This window comes from Phocoena phocoena, chromosome X (genome assembly GCF_963924675.1).
Source record: "Phocoena phocoena chromosome X, mPhoPho1.1, whole genome shotgun sequence".
Classification (NCBI taxonomy): Eukaryota; Metazoa; Chordata; class Mammalia; order Artiodactyla; family Phocoenidae; genus Phocoena; species Phocoena phocoena.
Window position 1 is genome coordinate 86,841,048 of NC_089240.1, and position 19,114 is coordinate 86,860,161.

The 19,114-nt window shown below is 38.0% G+C and overlaps 1 protein-coding gene across 1 annotated transcript; it reads right to left on the reverse strand.

Annotated features, from left to right (window-relative positions):
• Positions 1-661: 661 nt before the first annotated feature.
• On the reverse strand, positions 662-964 carry TCEAL7 (transcription elongation factor A like 7). The gene has a single exon (XM_065901326.1). The coding sequence runs from the start codon at positions 962-964 to the stop codon at positions 662-664; it is 303 nt and encodes a 100-aa protein (XP_065757398.1).
• Between the last annotated feature and the right edge of the window lie 18,150 nt (positions 965-19,114).

Sequence of the window (19,114 nt, forward strand, 5' to 3'; positions counted from 1 at the left end):
CCCATGAAAAGACTGAGTCTTAAGCAAGTGTATCTACACTAATTGCCAGTTTTATTTCTCTGGCTAAGAGATCCAGAGATAATTTGAAGTTTACATTTCTTTCTTATAGTTCTGTTATTAAGAATTTATTAAGTGTTTCATTGCCCTTCAAAGGTGATTGACAAGTTCTTTTATTGTGTCTGTTTATTTTAGTTTTTTCGTGACACAAGTAATACACACATATACACACATTTATATTATTCATTATTTTGGAAAATGAGAAGATGCAGATAGGCAAAAAATAAAATAAAATACAGATCACAGAGATTCACTGTTAACCTTTTGGTGTATAATAATTCAGACTTTTTTTGCATTATGACATGTATAAATGTACCTATAAAATATATATAGATAGACATATCTATATATATCCTTTTGCAACATATTATTTTCACTTTACAATATACAATGAGCATCTTCCCATGCAAACGAACGAAACAACCCTATTAAATGAGTGAGGTTGGGTTAAAGGATGAAATGGTAACGAGTCATATGTAAATCAAAGGAACACCGAAGGATTGGAATAAAATAGTAGCAAATATTTAGCAAGAAAACGCAGACAAAGGGAACCAATGTTGCAGTATTAATAACAGAAAATAGTTGAATTCAGGGGAGAAATGCATTAAATGGGATAAGGACGGTCCCGAGAATGCCTATGGTTAGAATGCAGAGCCCTAAATTTCTTTCTCAGACCCCTTATCTCTTCCAAACACCTTTCCATCTCGTCTCCCTCTCTTGTCTTTTCTTCATCCTTAAAATGCCTATAGTCTATGTCCTCTTTAAATTCCTCGAGAGACTGAAGCAACCTTTGCCTAAAATTCCCTTCTGTTTGCTGGCGTTCGAATTCTCCATAGGGGCGTTCTTCCTCCCTCTTTGGCACGCTGCACTTGGGCTTTCCTTCATTTTCTTTGCAGGATTTTTGCATGCTGTTGCGGTTTCCTGCTTAAGTCCAGGGAGAAAATGTAGAGTAAGATTGCTTCATTTCTTTTCATTCAAGATTGTCAGTTTCTCTCTGAAGCTAGATAGTCGCCTAATCTCCCACCCCTGCTTCACTGGTCCAGCCCTCCGAAGTTCGAGATGCACCCCCTCCCTCCCCTACCCCTTCTCCGCCTCCTTTCCCCTCCCTCAGCAGCCCACCATTTCTCCAGCAGACGAGGCTAATGGCCTCTCTGATGGGCGGCAGGAGGGGAGTGAGACAGGGAGTTGAGCTGTGGGGCCGCTACGAATTATACCCAGCTCTTGCCCTTCCCAACTCTCACCCTCAGAGACCCCCGTCTGAGTGCTCCCCTCCCTGAGACGATTCGGGATAGTTTCCTCCTCTTTTACTTGCCTGGAGATGTCTGTGAACACAGACCCTCAGACCTGCAGACAGAAAGGAAGGGGCGGGAAGGAGGGAGTTCTCTGTGGATCGACCAGCGCCAGAGACAAGACACACGTTATTGTCTTGAATCTAGGATCTTCATCACCGTGTCGCCCCAAATTTCCCACCTCCTGTTTCCCCTCCTGTTCTTATCCCTTCCTACCGAATCTCTGCCCCCAACCCGCCCCCCACCCTCAGGCCTAGTCCCGCAAGGGCCCTGTCCCCACCCCTCCCTCCCCACTCCTCCACATCCCTCTCGCAGGCTAGCATTGAATGAGGTGAACTGTTTTCAAATTATCTCTAAATTTCTCTGTCTCCACCTCAGGATTCCAGCCTTTCTCCACGCACCAGCCCACACCTCATTTCCTCCAGCGGAGTTGGGAAAAGAGAAGAAGGATAAAGGGAAATCTTGCTAGTCTGAGAGAAGCTGAATATTTCTAAACTACACTAAACCTCTGATGTCTCTCAGGAGACTTCCACCTACTCCAGCCCCACCCCCCTTCAAAAATATAATTATCTCCGACGAGTTTGCACGGGTTTGGAGAAAGCAATCCCAGACATATTCCAGGCACTAGATTCAGTCACTACCACCCCAAGAGTCCCAGTGGTTCCCTCACACCAACCTTCTGAGATTTAAAGAATTTACGTCCTCTTTCTCTTGGCCACAAGCACGAACGCCTGCAGGGCAGTAAGGAGCTGGTACCCAGAGGAGAAAGAAGCCCGGGAATATGAGGACTTCACGTCAGCTCCTGATCACGTGAGGATTATGTCATCCTCCAACTCTGGTCCCCACTTTCCCCTCCCACCAACTGTGCTACAGAAATGGAACGGCTTACCAACCTCCCACCACCCCCCACCAGGCCCTGTCACTCATTTTTGTCATTGCTAATTCCAGAGGTCAAAAGTGGCCCCTTCTCCCTGTAGTTGGAATTTGCCTTTCTCTGATTACCAGAGAAGGGCTGCATTTTCCCATAGTCATATTAACAATTTTTTAATGGTTGTGTGGAGAGAGAGGATTATTCATCCTCTTCTAAAATACAAGAACAGAAAGGGAGCAGTCTTCCCTCCACCCACCCTCTCCCCAGTCACTAATAGCCACCATTTTCCTTGCACTTCAGTTCTTGCAACCAAATTGGAGGGAGTGAGGTAAATTAAGGAAGGAAGTAATGACTGGGATTGTGGTTTTCACTTTCATTCTGATAATTTCCTATTCTTTTCCCCTTTTCCCCCATAAACATATTATATTCTTTTAATAATCAGAAATATGGTAACAGTACGTACATTTGGAAAAAAGATTCAAGATAGGAGGATAAAAAGACCCAGTCACCTGTTTCTGTTGCTGAGTCATAAGATAAATATAGACCCTCCAAGCAGACACATTTTTGTAAGTTTAGGATGTACAGGGCAACTGGAGGCTACCTTTTTGAGGCACTCCTGAGCATGTGAGGCCTTTTCATTAGGTGAGCTTCTGAGTCCATAATCCTACATACCTAGATTTTCAGATATCAAAAGTCAGTCATAAAATTTTACTGCTTCGATCTCAGTATCATGCCCTCTGTCTCCCAGTTTGTACCATACCCTTGTATCTCTCTCAATACTGTGTTTAAAAGATCCCACCTTTCCTCAACACTCTTATTTAGAATCCAATAGTTTTTCATTTCTCCCACACATCTCTATCCTATTTATGTTTCCTTAGACCTTACTCAGCCACACTGGGGAATTAGAAGCACTAACAGAAATTGGCCCCATTTAGTCACTTATCACACAAAAGTTTTTGTTGCTAAGGCTTTTGGTACTAATCTAAGTGAATCTGTTGTTGATTGGTTAGCTTGAAATATATGCAACAGAAAGAAGGATATGTTCTTTCTTTTAACGCTTTTTTAAATTTTTTTTTTTTTGGCTGCACTGTGCAGCTTGTAGAATTTTAGTTCCCTGACCAGGGATTGAACCCGGGGCCTCTCAGGCAGTGAGAGCACGGGAGTCCTAATCACTGGACCACCAGAGAATTCCCAGGGATGTGTTCTTAGTATTTGTTTTTAGGAAAACAGTGGCTCATTATAAATGCGAAGTTGCCACTAACAACTTTGAAGTAAATGGTTCCAGAAAATATTTAAGAAGAGAAAGAGAAGAGATCTTAAAAAGAGGAGGGCATTGTTATCACGGTTATTAAGGAATGGTTAGTTGTGATAGAAGCAAATGATTTGTGGTTGGGGTGGAGAAATCCTGAATCCTCTATAAACAGCTTTTCATGCAGATCATTAGATTTATGTGGTTTTTTTCCCAATTTGAAAGCAGTCATTCTTTATTAACTGACCAGATTACAAAAATGATGGCAAATACCATAGTTCATCTTTCTAATAAGCCTGCTTTTCTGGTCTTCCCTGTTGCCAGCATCTCCACCTTCTGTAAAATGCGTGGTCTTTTTCTTCATTGTCTTCATGACTGACAAATACCAAGTGCTCCAATAAGTGGCAGGTCTCAATGATTACCTCCAAAGTATCTCAGGAATCCTTCCAATTCCCACTCTGGCTTCACTGCCACTTCCCAAAGGCAAGCAACCATAAACTCCGACCACTACAACAACATTTACTGGCCTCTTTAACTTACATCTTGCCACCTTCCAATAAAATGAAGATTCTAAACAACAGATATGATCATGTCACTGCCCTGCCTTATTTTACTTTATTCTCCAAAAATTCTATTAGATCTGGACTTTAGTTATCTAAACATTTCACAGAATACATCTCCATCTATAAGTAAAAGCTGTTATAAAAATTTGCATGCAAATGCAAGCAAAGTAGGATATTGAGTTAGATTTAATTTGTTTCCCTACTATTGGTTGATGGGACTCATAGGTGAGGACAAAGAGGCATTACGTATCATGAAAAAAAAGTCCAATAATTGGGACCTGATACCTTCATAAGACCTTACCAAAACCCGCCTAACCCGTGTATCTACAACAATGTCCCAGTCCTCCTTCTCCCAAATCAGTGTAAGGAGACAGGTAAGGGTGACAGGTAAAGAACTGTGGGAGCCATAGACTTTGTGGGGAATTCAGTGTCATTCATTATAACAACAATAACAACAACACCGATAGTACTTCATACTTATATAATACTTGTGATATACCAGGCACTCTTCTAAGCACTTTACATATACTAACGGAATTACTATTCATTACTACTCACAATGCTATTATTAGCAAACTAAGGAGTACAGAGGTTAAGTAGCTTGCCCAAAGTCACACAGTAAATAGTGGAGATAGAATTTTAACCAAGGTATTCTGACTCCAGGGTTGGCACATGGTGAAAGTCAATTCTATCCCTTTCTCGTGGATGAAAGGGAGAGCATAGTTCTTTCCTCTTTTAAACCAAGTAGAGGTGGAAGCTCTAAGAGAATTACATACAGAGAGAGGTCTGCAAGAACAAGGTACTGGTGTACAGTTCTTAGTTAGATCACTGCTTATTCTGTTGATCCAAAAGAGATAGCAGGGTGAAGATAGACACATAGTGTACTCTCCCCATTGCTATGGCAAGGAGGGGTGAATTTTCCTGTGTGTTAGGTAGACACCAGGCTGACTTGCTGGTTCTTTTCCAGTATGGCTTCACAAAGGGTGAGGGGACTCTATAAGCAAATAGTCCTAGAATTGTGCAAAATATGTTCAAATAAACCAAATGACAAATGATGGAAAAACTTGGATTAGGCATATCCTCCTGCCTTGAATAACTAGATAACTGGGCAAATATATCAAATAACTACAAATGTCTTTAGACTCTAGACAATTGGCAGCACAAGGGTGTGGTCCCTGAGAGAAGAGAAGCAATCAAGATGAGCCCTATGATTGCTTTGGATTTTGACTAAAGGCATTCTGTGGATTGTGGCATAGAGAGGAGGAGCATTGTGAGGAAGAATACAAGAGATGATGGATTAGTGCAGAAAGTCATTCTCCAAAAGTCTTTTAAAAGTTTCCCTTGAGCCTGTTGCTATATATTAAGCTGCACACACATAAAGTGAAACTTCATGAGGCTGGGCAAAGAATGACAAGTGAGTTACAAGCCAGACACAAAAGGCCACATATTGTATGATTGTATTTATATTAAATATCCATAATAGGCAGGTCCATAAAGACATAAAGCAAATGAATGGTTTCCAGGGGCTAAGAGAGGAGATAATGGGGAGTGAATGCCTAAGAGGCCTGGGGTTTCTTTTTGGGATGAAGAAAATATTCTGGAGCTAGATAGTGTTGATAACTGTACATTTGTGAGTGTACTAAAAGACACTGAATTCTACAATTAAAAATGGTGGAGTAGGAAGACCCTGAACTCACCTCCTCCCACAGGCACACCAAAATTACAACTATTTACAGAGCAACTGTCTATGAGAATAACCTGAAGACTAACAGGCAAGATTTTCCATAACTAAAATATAAAGAAGGAACTACAATGAGACAGGTAGGAGGGGTGGAGTCATGGTATAGTAAAGACCCACACCCCTGGGTAGGCAACTCACAAATGAGAGGACAATCACAATCGCAGAGGGTCTCCCCAGGGAGTGAAGGGTCCAAGCTCCACATCAGACTCCCCAGTCCAGTGTTCCTGCACTAGGAAAGCAAGTTCCCAGAAAATCTTCTTTGAAAGCCAGTGGAGCTTGTGTATGGGAGAGCTAGAGGGCTGTGGGAAACAGAAACTCTGTTCTTAAATGTTGCACACAAAATCTAACAAGCTCTAAGTCATAGTGCCTGGTTTGGACCCACTCGCTGATCTTTGCAAGCCTCCCAGAGAGTCAGGAGACAACTGGGACTCCCTCTGGGCCATAGATGCTGGCAGTAGCCATTTTGGGGAGCTCCTTCTACCACAAGGACACTGGCACTGGCAAGCACTATTTTGGAGTCCTCCCTCTAGCCTATAGCAACAGGAGCTTACCCACCCACCAGCAGGCTGGCACCAGCCTTGGGCCCTCCAGCTGCACAGCCAGCTGCCCCAAGACCCAGGCCCACCCATGAGCAGATTGGCAACCATGACAAGAGGCAGATCCTGGCAACCAACTGGGCTGGGGGTCAACCCAATCTACCACTGTGCCCACAGTAGTCTACTCCACCACAATAGAAGAGCCCATGTAGCCCACATAGGGGGCATCCTTGGAGCATAGGGCTCTGGTGATGAAAAGGGAGTGTGGTACTGGGCCCAACAGGACATCTCCTACATAAGGTCACTTCTCCAAGATGAGGAAATATAACCAACCTGCCTAATACATAGAAATGAACACAGAGAATTAGGCAAAATGAGGAGATAGAGGAATATGTTTCAAACGAAGGAACAAGACAAAACCCCAGGAGAAGAACTAAGCAAAGTGGAGATAAGCTATCTACCCAATAAAGAGTTCAAGGTAGTGATCATATAGATGCTCACTGAATTCAGGAGAATGGATGAGCATAAATGGATGAGCACAGTGAGAATTTCAAAAAAGAGTTGAAAAATATAAAGAATCAAACAGAGCTGAAGACTATAATAACTGAAATAAAAAATACTGTAGAAGGAATCAACAGAAGATTAGATGATACAGAGGAATGAATCAGAGAACTGGTAGACAGAGTAGTGGAAATGACCCAAGCTGAAGGGAAAGAAGAATTTTTTCAAAATGAGAGTTTAAGGGCTTCCCTGGTGGTGCAGTGGTTGAGAGTCCACCTGCTGATGCAGGGGACACAGGTTCGTGCCCCAGTTCAGGAAGATCCCACATGCCATGGAGTGGCTAGGCCCGTGAGCCATGGCCGCTGAGCCTGCACGTCCGGAACCTGTGCTCTGCAACAGGAGAGGCCACAACAGTGAGAGGCCCACATACCGCAAAAAAAAAAAGAAAAAAAAAAAAAAGAGAGAGTTTAAGAGACCTCTGGGACAAAATCAAGTGTACTATCATTCACATCTAAATACATAAATCAAATATGAACAAACACAAAGGGAGAAATTGACAGTAAAACAATAATATTAGGAGACTTTAACACCCCAATTACATCAAAGGATAGATCATTCAGACAGAAAATCAATAAGGAAACACTGGCCTTGAGTGACACATTAGACCATATAGACTTGATGGATATATGTAGAACATTCCATCCAAAAGCAAGAAAATATGCATTCTTTTCAAATGCACATGGAACATTCTCCAAGACAGATCACAGGTTACACCAAAAAACAAGTCAATAAATTTAAAAAGATTTAAATGATATCCAACATCTTTTCTGACCACAACAGCATGAAAGTAGAAATCAAGTACAAGAAAAAAACCCTGCAAAAACCAGAAACATGTGGAAGCTAAACAATATGCTACTAAACAATCAATGGGTCACTGAATAAATCAAAAAAGGAAATAAAAATATACCTGGGGACAAATGAAAATGGAAACACAATGATCCAAACCTAATGGAACACTGCAAAAGTAGTTCTAAGAGGGAAGTTTATAGTGATGCAAGCTTACCTCAGGAAACAAGAAAAATCTCAAAGTAACAACCTAACCTTACATGTAAAGCAGCTAGAGAAAGAAAAACAAATAAAACCCAAAGTTACTAGGAAGAAAGAAATAATACAGATCAGAGCAGAAATAAATTAGAGACTAAAAAACCCAAGAAAAGATCAATGAAACTAAGAGCTGGTTCTTTGAAAAGACAAACAAAATTGATAAGTCTATAGCCAGATTCATCAAGAAAAAAAGAAAAAGGGCCCAAATAAAATTTAAAAATGAAAGAGAAGTTAAAACCAACACTGTAGAAATACAAAGGATCATAAGAGATTACTATGAACAATTACATGCCAGTAAAATGGACAGCCTAGAAGAAATGGATAAATTCCTATAACTGTGCAATCTCCCAGGACTGAATCAGGAAGAAATAGAAAATATGAAGAGACCAATTACCAGTAATGAAACTGAATCAGTAAAAAACAAAAACCTCCGAACAAAGAGAAGTCTGGGACCAGATGGCTTAATGGGTCAAGTCTAACAAATATTTAAAGAAGAGTTAAAACCTATCCTTCTCAAACTATTCCAAAAAATTAAAGAGGAAAGAGTACTTCTGAACTCAATCTATGAGTCCAGCATCACCCTTTGTCTAATACCAAAATCAGACAAAGAGACCATAAAAAAGAAAATTATAGGCCAATATCACTGACAAACATAGATGGAAAAATCCTCAACAAAATGTCAGCAAACTGAATTCAATAATAGTTAAAAGGATCATACACCATGATCAAGTGAGATTTATCCCAGGGATACAAGGATGGTTCACTATCTGCAAATAAATCAATGTGATACACTACATTAAAAATTGAAGAATAAAAACATATGATCATATCAATAGATGCAGAAAAAGCTTTTGACAAAATTCAACATCTATTTATGATAAAAAATCTCAACAAAGTGGGCATAGAGGGAACATACTTCAACATAATAAGGACCACATATGACAAACCTGCAGCCAACATCATTTTCAATTGTGAAAAACTGAAAGTATTTCCTCTAAGACCAGGAACAAGCCAAGGATGCCCACTCTCACCACTTTTATTTGATATGTATTTGATATATTCCAATAAAATATATATTTTGTTGGAAGTCCTAGCTACAGCTGTTAGACAAGAAAGCAAAAGAAAAGTAATCAACATTTGGAAAGGAAGAAATAAAATTGTTACTCTTTGCAGGTGACATGATTCTATATATAGAAAATCCTAAACATGCCATGATAAAACTATTAGAACTAATAATTGAAATCAGTAAACTTGCAGGGTACAAAATCAATATACAGAAATCTGTTGCATTTCTATACACTAACAATGAACTATCAGAAATAAATTAAGAAAAACAATCCTATTTACAACTGTATCAAAAAGAATAAAATATTGATACCTAGTACTATATCTAACCAACGAGGTAAAAGACACATACTCAGAAAACTATAAGATGTTGATGAAAGAAATTTAAGATGACACAAATGAAAAGATATTCCATGTTCATGTATTGGAAGAATTAATATTGTCAAAATGACCATATTCCCCAAGGCAGTCTACAGATTTGATGCAAGCTCTATCAAAATTCCAATGGCATTTTTCACAGAATTAGAACAAATAATTCTAAAATTTGTATAGAAACATAAAAGACCCCAAATAGCCAAAACAATTTTGAGAAAAAAAGAACAAAGCTGGAGGTATCATCCTCCCCCTTTCAAACTATACTACAAAGCTACAGTCATCAGAAACAGTATGGTACTGGTACAAAAAACAGACACAGATATTATGGAAGGGAATAGAAAGCCCAAAGATAAACTCAATCTTATATATGGTCAATTAATCTACAACAAAGGAGGCAAGAATATACAATGGGGAAAAGACAGCCTCTTCAATTTATGATGCTAGAAAACTGGACAGCTATATGCAAAAGAATCAGCTGGATTACTTTCTCACACCATATACAAAAACAACTCAAAATGTATTAAGAATTTAAATATAAGAACTGAAACCATAAAACTCCTGTAAGAAAACATAGAAATTGAGCAATTTGATATTGGTCTCAGCAATATGTTTTTGGATATAGTCTCCTCAGACAAGGGAAACAAAAGCAGAAATAAACAAATGGGAATACCTCAAACTAACAAGCTTATACACAGTGAAGGAATCTATCAACAATACCAAAGGCAGCTTACTGAATGGGAGAAGATATTTGCAAACCATATATCTGATAAGTGGTTAATATCCTAGATATACAAAGAACTCATATAACTCAACATCAAAAAAAACCCAACCCAATTAAAAAATGGACAAAGGACCTAATAGACATTTTTTGAAAGACATACAGATGGCCAACAGACACATGGATAGATGCTCAACATCACTAATCATCAGAGAAATGCAAATCAAAGCCACAGTGAGGTATCACCTCACACCTGTCAGAATAGCTATTAACAAAAAGACAACAAATATGTGTTGGAGAGGATGTGGAGAAAGGAGAATCCTTGTGCGCTGTTGGTGGGAATGTAAATTGGTACAGCCACTATAGAAAACATCATGGAGGTTCATAAAAAAAAAAAATGTTTGTTGTCTTAAGCCCCTAAGTATTGGGGTTATTTGTTATGTTGCAATACCAAACACAAACAGTAGAACAATAAAAAGGAACAAAGTGATTCAGGCAATAATATGGATGAAGCCAGGCACAAAAGAATATGTACAATATGATTCCATTTATACAATATTCCTGAGAAGGTAAAACCTATCTATAGTAATAGAAATCAGTTTATTTGTTTCCTGGAATAAAGTTTATTGGGGTACTAACTGCAAAGGGGCACGACTTTCTGAAGTAATGGAAATGTTCTATATCTTAAATGTGGTAGTGATTATGTGGGAGTATACACTTTTCAGTACTCACTACTCATTAGAAATGTATTCTTCATATGTGTACAATTTAATGTCTGTAAATTATATCTCTAACAGTTGTTAGAAAAGTGATTAAAACAAAATCAACACAAGGTGAACCTGACGCTTCTGCAAAACAAGGCAATCAATTTGGACTGTGAAAGGCTATACAGGAGCCCCTCAATTGTCATAATTTTGTAGCATTTTTATCCTAGATGGACATTGCCTGCAGATTGAGTGAAAACCACAGTGATATTTTCAATAATTGCATGCAATTGTAGAACAAAGAAATGCAGGACTAGTTATATAAACTGGGAAATCACTGAGTCAATTCATGTGGTAGAATTCTTAACAACGCTGATCTTGTTTATTATGAGGTCATTAGGAGACCCTGAAACCTCACTATCACTACCCTTGTTATCATGTTATGATTCTTGAAACTCACGTAAAAAAAGAAAGCTTGTAAGTTTTAAAGCATTTTTATTATAAAATATAACCTAGAAACATTTAAAATGTATAGGGCAGTGAAATATTGTGAGGTGAACACTCCTATAACCATAATTCAGATCAATAAATAGAACTTTTTCAGCTACCCCAGAAGCCTCCATTAATGTATGGCTTTTTCCTCCATCTCTTTCTTTTCCTTACAAATTATCTGTGGAAGAACTTGGGCTGTTTCACTTGTAGGGTTTCTCACAGTCTGGATTTTGCTAACTACCTACTTCTTGTTCAACCTGATCCTCTTTCCTCTAATCCTGCAAATTTGCAGCTATATCTAGATTAAAATATTAACTCCAACAGTTTTCCCTTACCCAGTTGATATCATTTTGTGACTACAGGTCTATGGGGGCCAAATTGACTTTTAGGTCTTCTGCTGATATTTTATAGTCATCTTTGAATGAGATCGTGTGCCTTTAACATTAATTAACCCAACCTACCATATTAATTTGTCTAGTCACTCTGTCTTGAAATTTCAGAGCCTTGTCTGACTCTCACCCCCTTTGATAGCCAGTAAGCCTCCATCTTTCTTTATTGTGACAGCTGAACTTATTATGCTGGTTTAGGCCCTTTTGAGCTTGCATCTGAACTGTTATGGCACACTCTTCTCTGATGTTCTTCCCTCCATTCTCTCTCTCTCTCCTTTTGAGAGGTTTAAGTAAGGTGTCCAAGGTTACACGGCTGGTTAGTGTTGAGTCTAGGAACCAATCCAGGTTTTAGAATGAAGACTGTCTCAATATAACCCTATGTCCTCTCCCATATTCTCCGTTCAATTTCTTCCCTTTGTTCACGGTTGAGTCAATAGGTATTTTGGGGACCTCCTCAGATGCCCAAGCCCTGCCCTGTGTGCTCTGAATGATAAGGGTTAGGTCTCAGAGGAGGGTACTATGCTGGTGAAAGATATACTCTCTCTGGGTAGGGCAAATACCCCTACATATGAGGCCATTTGGAGAAAGCTAAAGGAAAGGGTGAACTGTTAGGCCAATAGGGGCTTGGAGATAGCAATGGCCAGGTTCGCTCAAAATAGAAAAGCCTGGAGGAGGAAAAGGAACTTGACCTGGGCCTCAGAACATGGGCACGACCTAGAAGTAGGGTGGGAAAGAGGAGACCTGTCTGACTGAAGCCAGGCCCACTACGCTTATCACTAATTACTCTGGCCTGTCTCATGCTGCCTTGTGAGTACAAATCTACTTAGTCCTCCTTTGGAGGTACTTAAGTCTATTGATGGTGTCTATGGTCTCAAAGTGGGTTCAGTGCAAGCTCTTTATGACACAAAATCAGGAAGTCTGTACTCTACACTCCCCCAAGGGCTTTCTTGCTTATTTCCAGGCAATGGGATATGAATTTCTCCACCTTTCTGTATAGAACTCAGGCATTTACATTTAAAATATGGGTGCCCCTTGAGCCCACAAATTCATCCCTAGGTATCCATGCTAAGGAAATAATCAGTGGTGTTCACAAAAATTTAACTATGACAAAGTTATAGTAAATATGGATGATCAGGGTCTCTGTACACCACACGGCTATTCACCCAGTTGATTTTTCTTAGACATAGAGAAAACTTTGTTTTGCACTAAATGGAATTGTGTGTGGATGTAGTATCTCAGATGATCAATTTTACCAAAGTTTGGGTGATGATTGTTAACTTTATTGCCATCACTTATTTTACCCAAGACTGCTAATTGCCCCCAGTGACAATTTTCCCTATCTTCCTCTAAGTAACAGGATTTCCTTTCCCAATGTTTTAGAAGAACTCTTGATCACTCAACAAGAAATTAACATTCCCTAGCCTCCTTTGTAGCCAAGTACAGTATGTCTTTTGTTCAAGTTCTTTGCAATAGAATATGAGCAGATGTGGAACGTGCAACTTCTGTATCAATTTTTAAAAGGGAATTGTTTGCCTACTACTTTCTCTTTCCTGCTTCCTGTGTCCTAGAACTCAGACAAAGTATAAGGACAACACTCTAAGAGATAGCAGAGCAACAGAATAGAAGGCACCTGACCTCATACAGCAGACAAATTCACCTGCCCAAAAGTCCCTTCCTATCTCTGGACTATTTTGTATGAGAGAAATACACTTCCCTCTTGTCTGAACCATTTTATTCTTGGGGTCTCTATTACAGTGGCTTATCCTGTATCCTAAACAAACTGTGAAGGGAGTGATAGATTTTTCATGTGAAAATAAAGGATTTCTCCATATCACTTTTTTCTGAAGCATGGAAAAATGAAGTTAAAATGAATTCATGATATATATTGTGCATATTTCCTAGTTTATTTGCTATGTTTGTTTCTGGTGGTTTTACGTACAGAAATTGCTTGTTTTAATATTGATTGTATAAGAATATTCAGAAATAAGGATTGATTATATTTTACCTATTACATTCTATGTTTATATGTATACATATGCATATAGATATATATTACAATCCCATTGAGCATATTGTTTCTAATCTACTTTTCTATTATTTAAAGTGTAAATCATGAAAGGTATTCTTTATCATTAAATACACTTTTACAGTGTACTTTTACTACTTAACAGAACTCAATTATGTGGATAGGCAATAACTTGTTTAAGCCCAATAATCTATATTTGTATATTTTGTTTCTTCTATTTGGCTTTATTTGTTTTACTACAAAGAACATCTTTATGTGCAAATCTTTCCACACATGTATGATTTTTTTCTGTAGAACAGAATGCAAAAAATTAAATGACTATATCAAACAATATGAACATTTCTTTTAATAATTCCTGTCAAATAGCTCTCCAGAAAGAATGAACCAAATTACAGATAAACAGCAAGGTCCTACTGTAAAGCACAGGGAGCTAAACTCAATATCCTGTGATAAACAACAGTAGAAAAGAATATGAAAAAAAATGTATATATGTATAACTGAATCACTTTACAGTAGAAATTAACACAACATTGTAAATCAACTGTACTTCAATAAAATAAAACTTTTAAAAAAGAATGTACCAAATTATCTACCCACCAATAATGTGAGAATTATTTTTTGAGTTTAACAGTTTACTATGAGAGGAATGATGTAAGCTTGTTCGGCATTTAGGGAATATTTTACTAGAAGTAAAATACATATGTAAAAGTGCCCAAATCATAAATATGTAGCTCAATAAACTTCTACAAATTAAAACCATTTAACGAACACTCAAAACAAAAAACCCAGAACATTAACAACACTGTAGAAATTCCATTCCAGTCATTTACCCAAGACTGCCACCCTGAATTCTAGCATCATAGATAGTTATGATGGTTATGCCTATGTTTAAATACAAACAAACTCATATACATTATTCTTTTTCACTCTGGCTTCTTTATCTCAATATTATGTTTGTGAGATCCATTTATATTATGGGTAGTTGTAATTAGTACATTTTTAACATCTTTCTTAGAATATAATTGCTTTACATTGTTGTGTTAGTTGCTGCTGTATTACAGAGTGAATCAGATATACGTATACATATATCCTCATATCCACTCGCGCTTGTGTCTCCCTCCCACCCTCCCTATCCCACCCCTCTAGGTGGTCACAAAGCACCGAGTTGATCTCCCTGTGTTATGCGGCTGCTTCCCTTTAGCTACCTATTTTACATTTGGTAGTGTATATATGTCAGTGCCACTCTCTCACTTCATCAAAGCTTACACGTCCCCCTCCCCGTGTCCTCAAGTCCATTCTTTACGCCTGCGTCTTTATTCCTGTCCTGCCCCTAGGTTCTTCAGAACCATTTCGTTTTTTTAGATTCCACATATATGTGTTAGCACATGGTGTTTATTTTTCTCTTTCTGACTTACTTCACTCTGTAGGACAGACTCTAGGTCCATCCACCTCACTACAAATAACTCCATTTTGTTTCTTTTTATGGCTGAGTAATATTCCATTGTATATATGTGCCGCATCTTCTTTATTCATTCATCTGTCGATGGACACTTAGGTTGCTTCCATGTCCTGGCTATTGTAAATAGAGCTGCAATGAACATTGTGGTACGTGACTGTTTTTGACTTATGGTTTTCTCAGGGTATATGCCCAGTAGTGGGATTGCTGGGTCATATGGTAGTTCTATTTTTAGTTTTTTAAGGAAACTCCATACTGTTCTCCATAGTGGCTCTATCAATTTACACTCCCACCAAGAGTGGAAGAGGGCTCCCTTTCCTCCACAGCCTTTCCAGCATTTATTTTTTGTAGATATTTTGATGATGGCCGTTCTGACCGGTGTGAGGTGATACCTCACTGTAGTTTTGATTTGCATTTCTCTAATGATTAGTGATGTTGAGCATCCTTTCATGTGTTTGTTGGAAATCTGTATATCTTCTTTGGAGAAATGTTGATTTAGGTCTTCTGCCCATTTTTGGATTGGGTTGTTTGTGCTTTTGATATTGAGCTGCATGAGCTGCTTGCTAATTTTAGAGATTAATCCTTTGTCAGTTGCTTCGTTTGCAAACATTTTCTCCCATTCTGAGTGTTGTCTTTTCATCTTGTTTATACTTTCCTTTGTTGTGCAAAAGCTGTTAAGTTTCATTAGGTCCCATTTGTTTATTTTTGTTTTTTTTCCATTTCTCTAGGAGGTGGGTCAAAAAGGATCTTGCTGTGATTTATGTGATATTGTTCTGCCTATGCTTTCCTCTAAGAGTTTTATAGGGTCTGGGCTTACATTTAGGTCTTTAATCCATTTTGAGTTTATTTTTGTGTATGGTGTTGGGGAGTGTTCTAATTTCATTCTTTTACATGTAGCTGTCCAGATTTCCCAGCACCACTTACTGAAGAGGCTGTCTTTTCTCCACTGTATATTCTTGCCTCCTGTATCAAAAATAAGGTGACTATATGTGTGTGGGTTTATCTCTGGGCTTTCTCTCCTGTTCCATTGATCTATATTTCTATTTTCGTGCTACTACCATAGTGTCTTGATTACTATAGCTTTGTAGTATAGTCTGAAGTCTGGGAGCCTGATTCCTCCAGCTCTGTTTTTCTTTCTCAAAATTGCTTTGGCTATTCGGGATCCTTTGTGTTTCCATACAAATTGTGAAATGTTTTGTTCTAGTTCTGTGAAAAATGCCAGTGGTAGTTTGATAGGGATTGCATTGAATCTGTAGATTGCTTTGGGTAGTATAATCATTTTAACAGTGTTGATTCTTCCAATCCAAGAAAATGGTATATCTCTCCATCTGCTTGTATCATCTTTAATTTCTTTCATCAGTGTCTTATATTTTTCTGCATCCAGGTCTTTTGTCGCCTTAGGTACGTTTATTCCTATGTATTTTATTCTTTCTGTTGCAATGGTAAATGGGAGTGTTTCCTTAATTTCTCTCTCAGATTTTTCATTGTTAGTGTATAGGAAAGCAAGAGATTTCTGTGCATTAATTTTGTATCCTGCTACTTTACCAAATTCATTGATTAGCTCTAGTAGTTTTCTGGTGGCATCTTTAGGATTTTCTATGTATAGCAGCATGTCATCCGCAAACAGTGACAGTTTTACTTCTTCTTTTCCAATTTGTATTCCTTTTATTTTGTTTTCTTCTCTGATTGCTGCGGCTAAAACTTCCAAAACTATGTTCAATAATAGTGGTGAGTGTGGGCACCCTTGTCTTCTTCCTGATCTTAGTGGAAATGGTTTCAGTTTTTCACCATTCAGAATGATGTTGGCTGTGGGTTTATCATATATGGCTTTTATTGTGTTGAGGTAGGTTCCCTCAATGCCCACTTTCTGGAGAGTTTTTATCATAAATTGGCATTGAATTCTGTTGAAAGCTTTTTCTGCATCTATTGAGATTATCTTATTGTTTTTCTCCTTCAATTTGTTAATACGGTGTATCACATTGATTGGTTTGTGTATATTGAAGAATCCTTGCATTCCTGGGATAAACCCCACTTGACCATGGTGTATGATCCTTTTAATGTGCTGCTGGATTCTGTTTGCTAGCATTTTCTTGAGGATTTTTGCATCTATGTTCATCAGTGATATTGGCCTGTAGTTTTCTTTTTTTTTGTGACATCTTTGTCTGGGTTTGGTATCAGGGTGATGGTGGCCTTGTAGAATGAGTTTGGGAGTGTTCCTCCCTCTGCTATATTTTGGAAGAGTTTGAGAAGGATAGGTGTTAGCTCTTCTCTAAATGTCTGATAGCATTTGCCATTGAATCCATCTGGTCCTGGGCTGTTGTTTATTTGAAGATTTTTAACCACAGTTTCATTTTCAGTGCTTGTGCTTGGTCTGTTTATAGTTTCTATTTCTTCCTGGCTCAGTCTCAAAAGGTTGTGCTTTTCTAAGAATTTGTCCATTTCTTCTAGGTTGTCCATTTTCTTGGCACATATTTGCTTGTAGTAATCTCTCATGATCCTTTGTATTTCTGCAGTGTCAGTTGTTACTTCTCCTTTTTCATTTCTAATTCTGTTGATTTGAGTCTTCTCCCTTTTTTTCTCGATGAGTCTGGCTAATGGTTTATCAATTTTGTATATCTTCTCAAAGAACTAGCTTTTAGTTTTATTGATCTTTGCTATCGTTTCCTACATTTCTTTTTCATTTATTTCTGATCTGATATTTATGATTTGTTTCCTTCTGCTAACTTTGGAGTTTTTTTTGTTCTTCTTTCTCTAATTGCTTTAGGTGTAAGGTTAGGCTGTTTATTTGAGATTTTTCTTGTTTTTTGAGGTAGGATTGTATTGCTATAATCTTCCCTCTTAGAACTGCTTTTGCTGCATCCCATAGGTTCTGCGTCATCATGTTTTCTTTATCATTTGTCTCTAGGTATTTTTTTGATTTCCTCTTTGATTTCTTCAGTGAAGCTTTGGTTATTTAGTAGTGTATTGTTTACCCTCCATGTGTTTGTACTTTTTACAGTTTTTTTCCTGTAATTGATATCTAGTCTCATAGTGTTGTCATCGGAAAAGATACTTGATACGATTTCAATCTTCTTAAATTTCCAAGGCTTGATTTGTGACCCAAGATATGATCTATCCTGGAGAATGTTCCATGAGCACTTGAGAAAAATGTGTATTCTGTTGTTTTGGATGGAATATCCTATAAATATCAATTAAGTCCACCTTGTTTAATGTATCGTTTAAAGCGTGTGTTTCCTTATTTATTTTCATTTTGGCTATCTGTCCATTCGTGAAAGTGGGGTGTTAAAGTCCCCAAATATTACTGTGTTACTGTCAGTTTCCCCTTTTATGGTGTTAGCATTTTCCTTATGTTTTGAGGTGCTCCTATGTTGGGTGCATAATACAATTGTTATATCTTCTTTGTGGATTGATCCCTTGATCATTATGTAGTGTCCTTCTTTATCTATTGTAATAGTTTTTATTTTAAAGTCAATTTTATCTGATATGAGAATTGCTACTCCAGCTTTCTTTTGATTTCCATTTGCATGGAATATATTTCCATCCCCTCACTTTCAGTCTGTATGTGTCCCTAAGTCTGAAGTGGGTCTCTTGTTGACAGCAAATATATGGGTCTTGTTTTTGTATCCATTCAGCCAGTCTATGCCTTTCGTTTGGAGCATTTAATCCATTTACATTTAAGGTAATTATCAATACGTATGTTCCTATTATCATTTTCTTAATTGTTCTGGGCTTGTTATTGTAGGTCTTTTCCTTCTCTTGTGTTTCCTGCCTAGATAAATTCCTTTAGCATTTGTTGTAAAGCTGGTTTGGTGGTGCTGAATTCTCTAAGTTTTTGCTTGTCTCTAAAGGTTTTAATTTCTCCATCAAATCTGAATGAAATCCTTGCTGGGTAGAGTAATCTTGGTTGGAGGATTTTCCCCTTCATCACTTTAAATATGTCCTGCCACTCCCTTCTGGCTTGCAGAGTTTCTGCTGAAA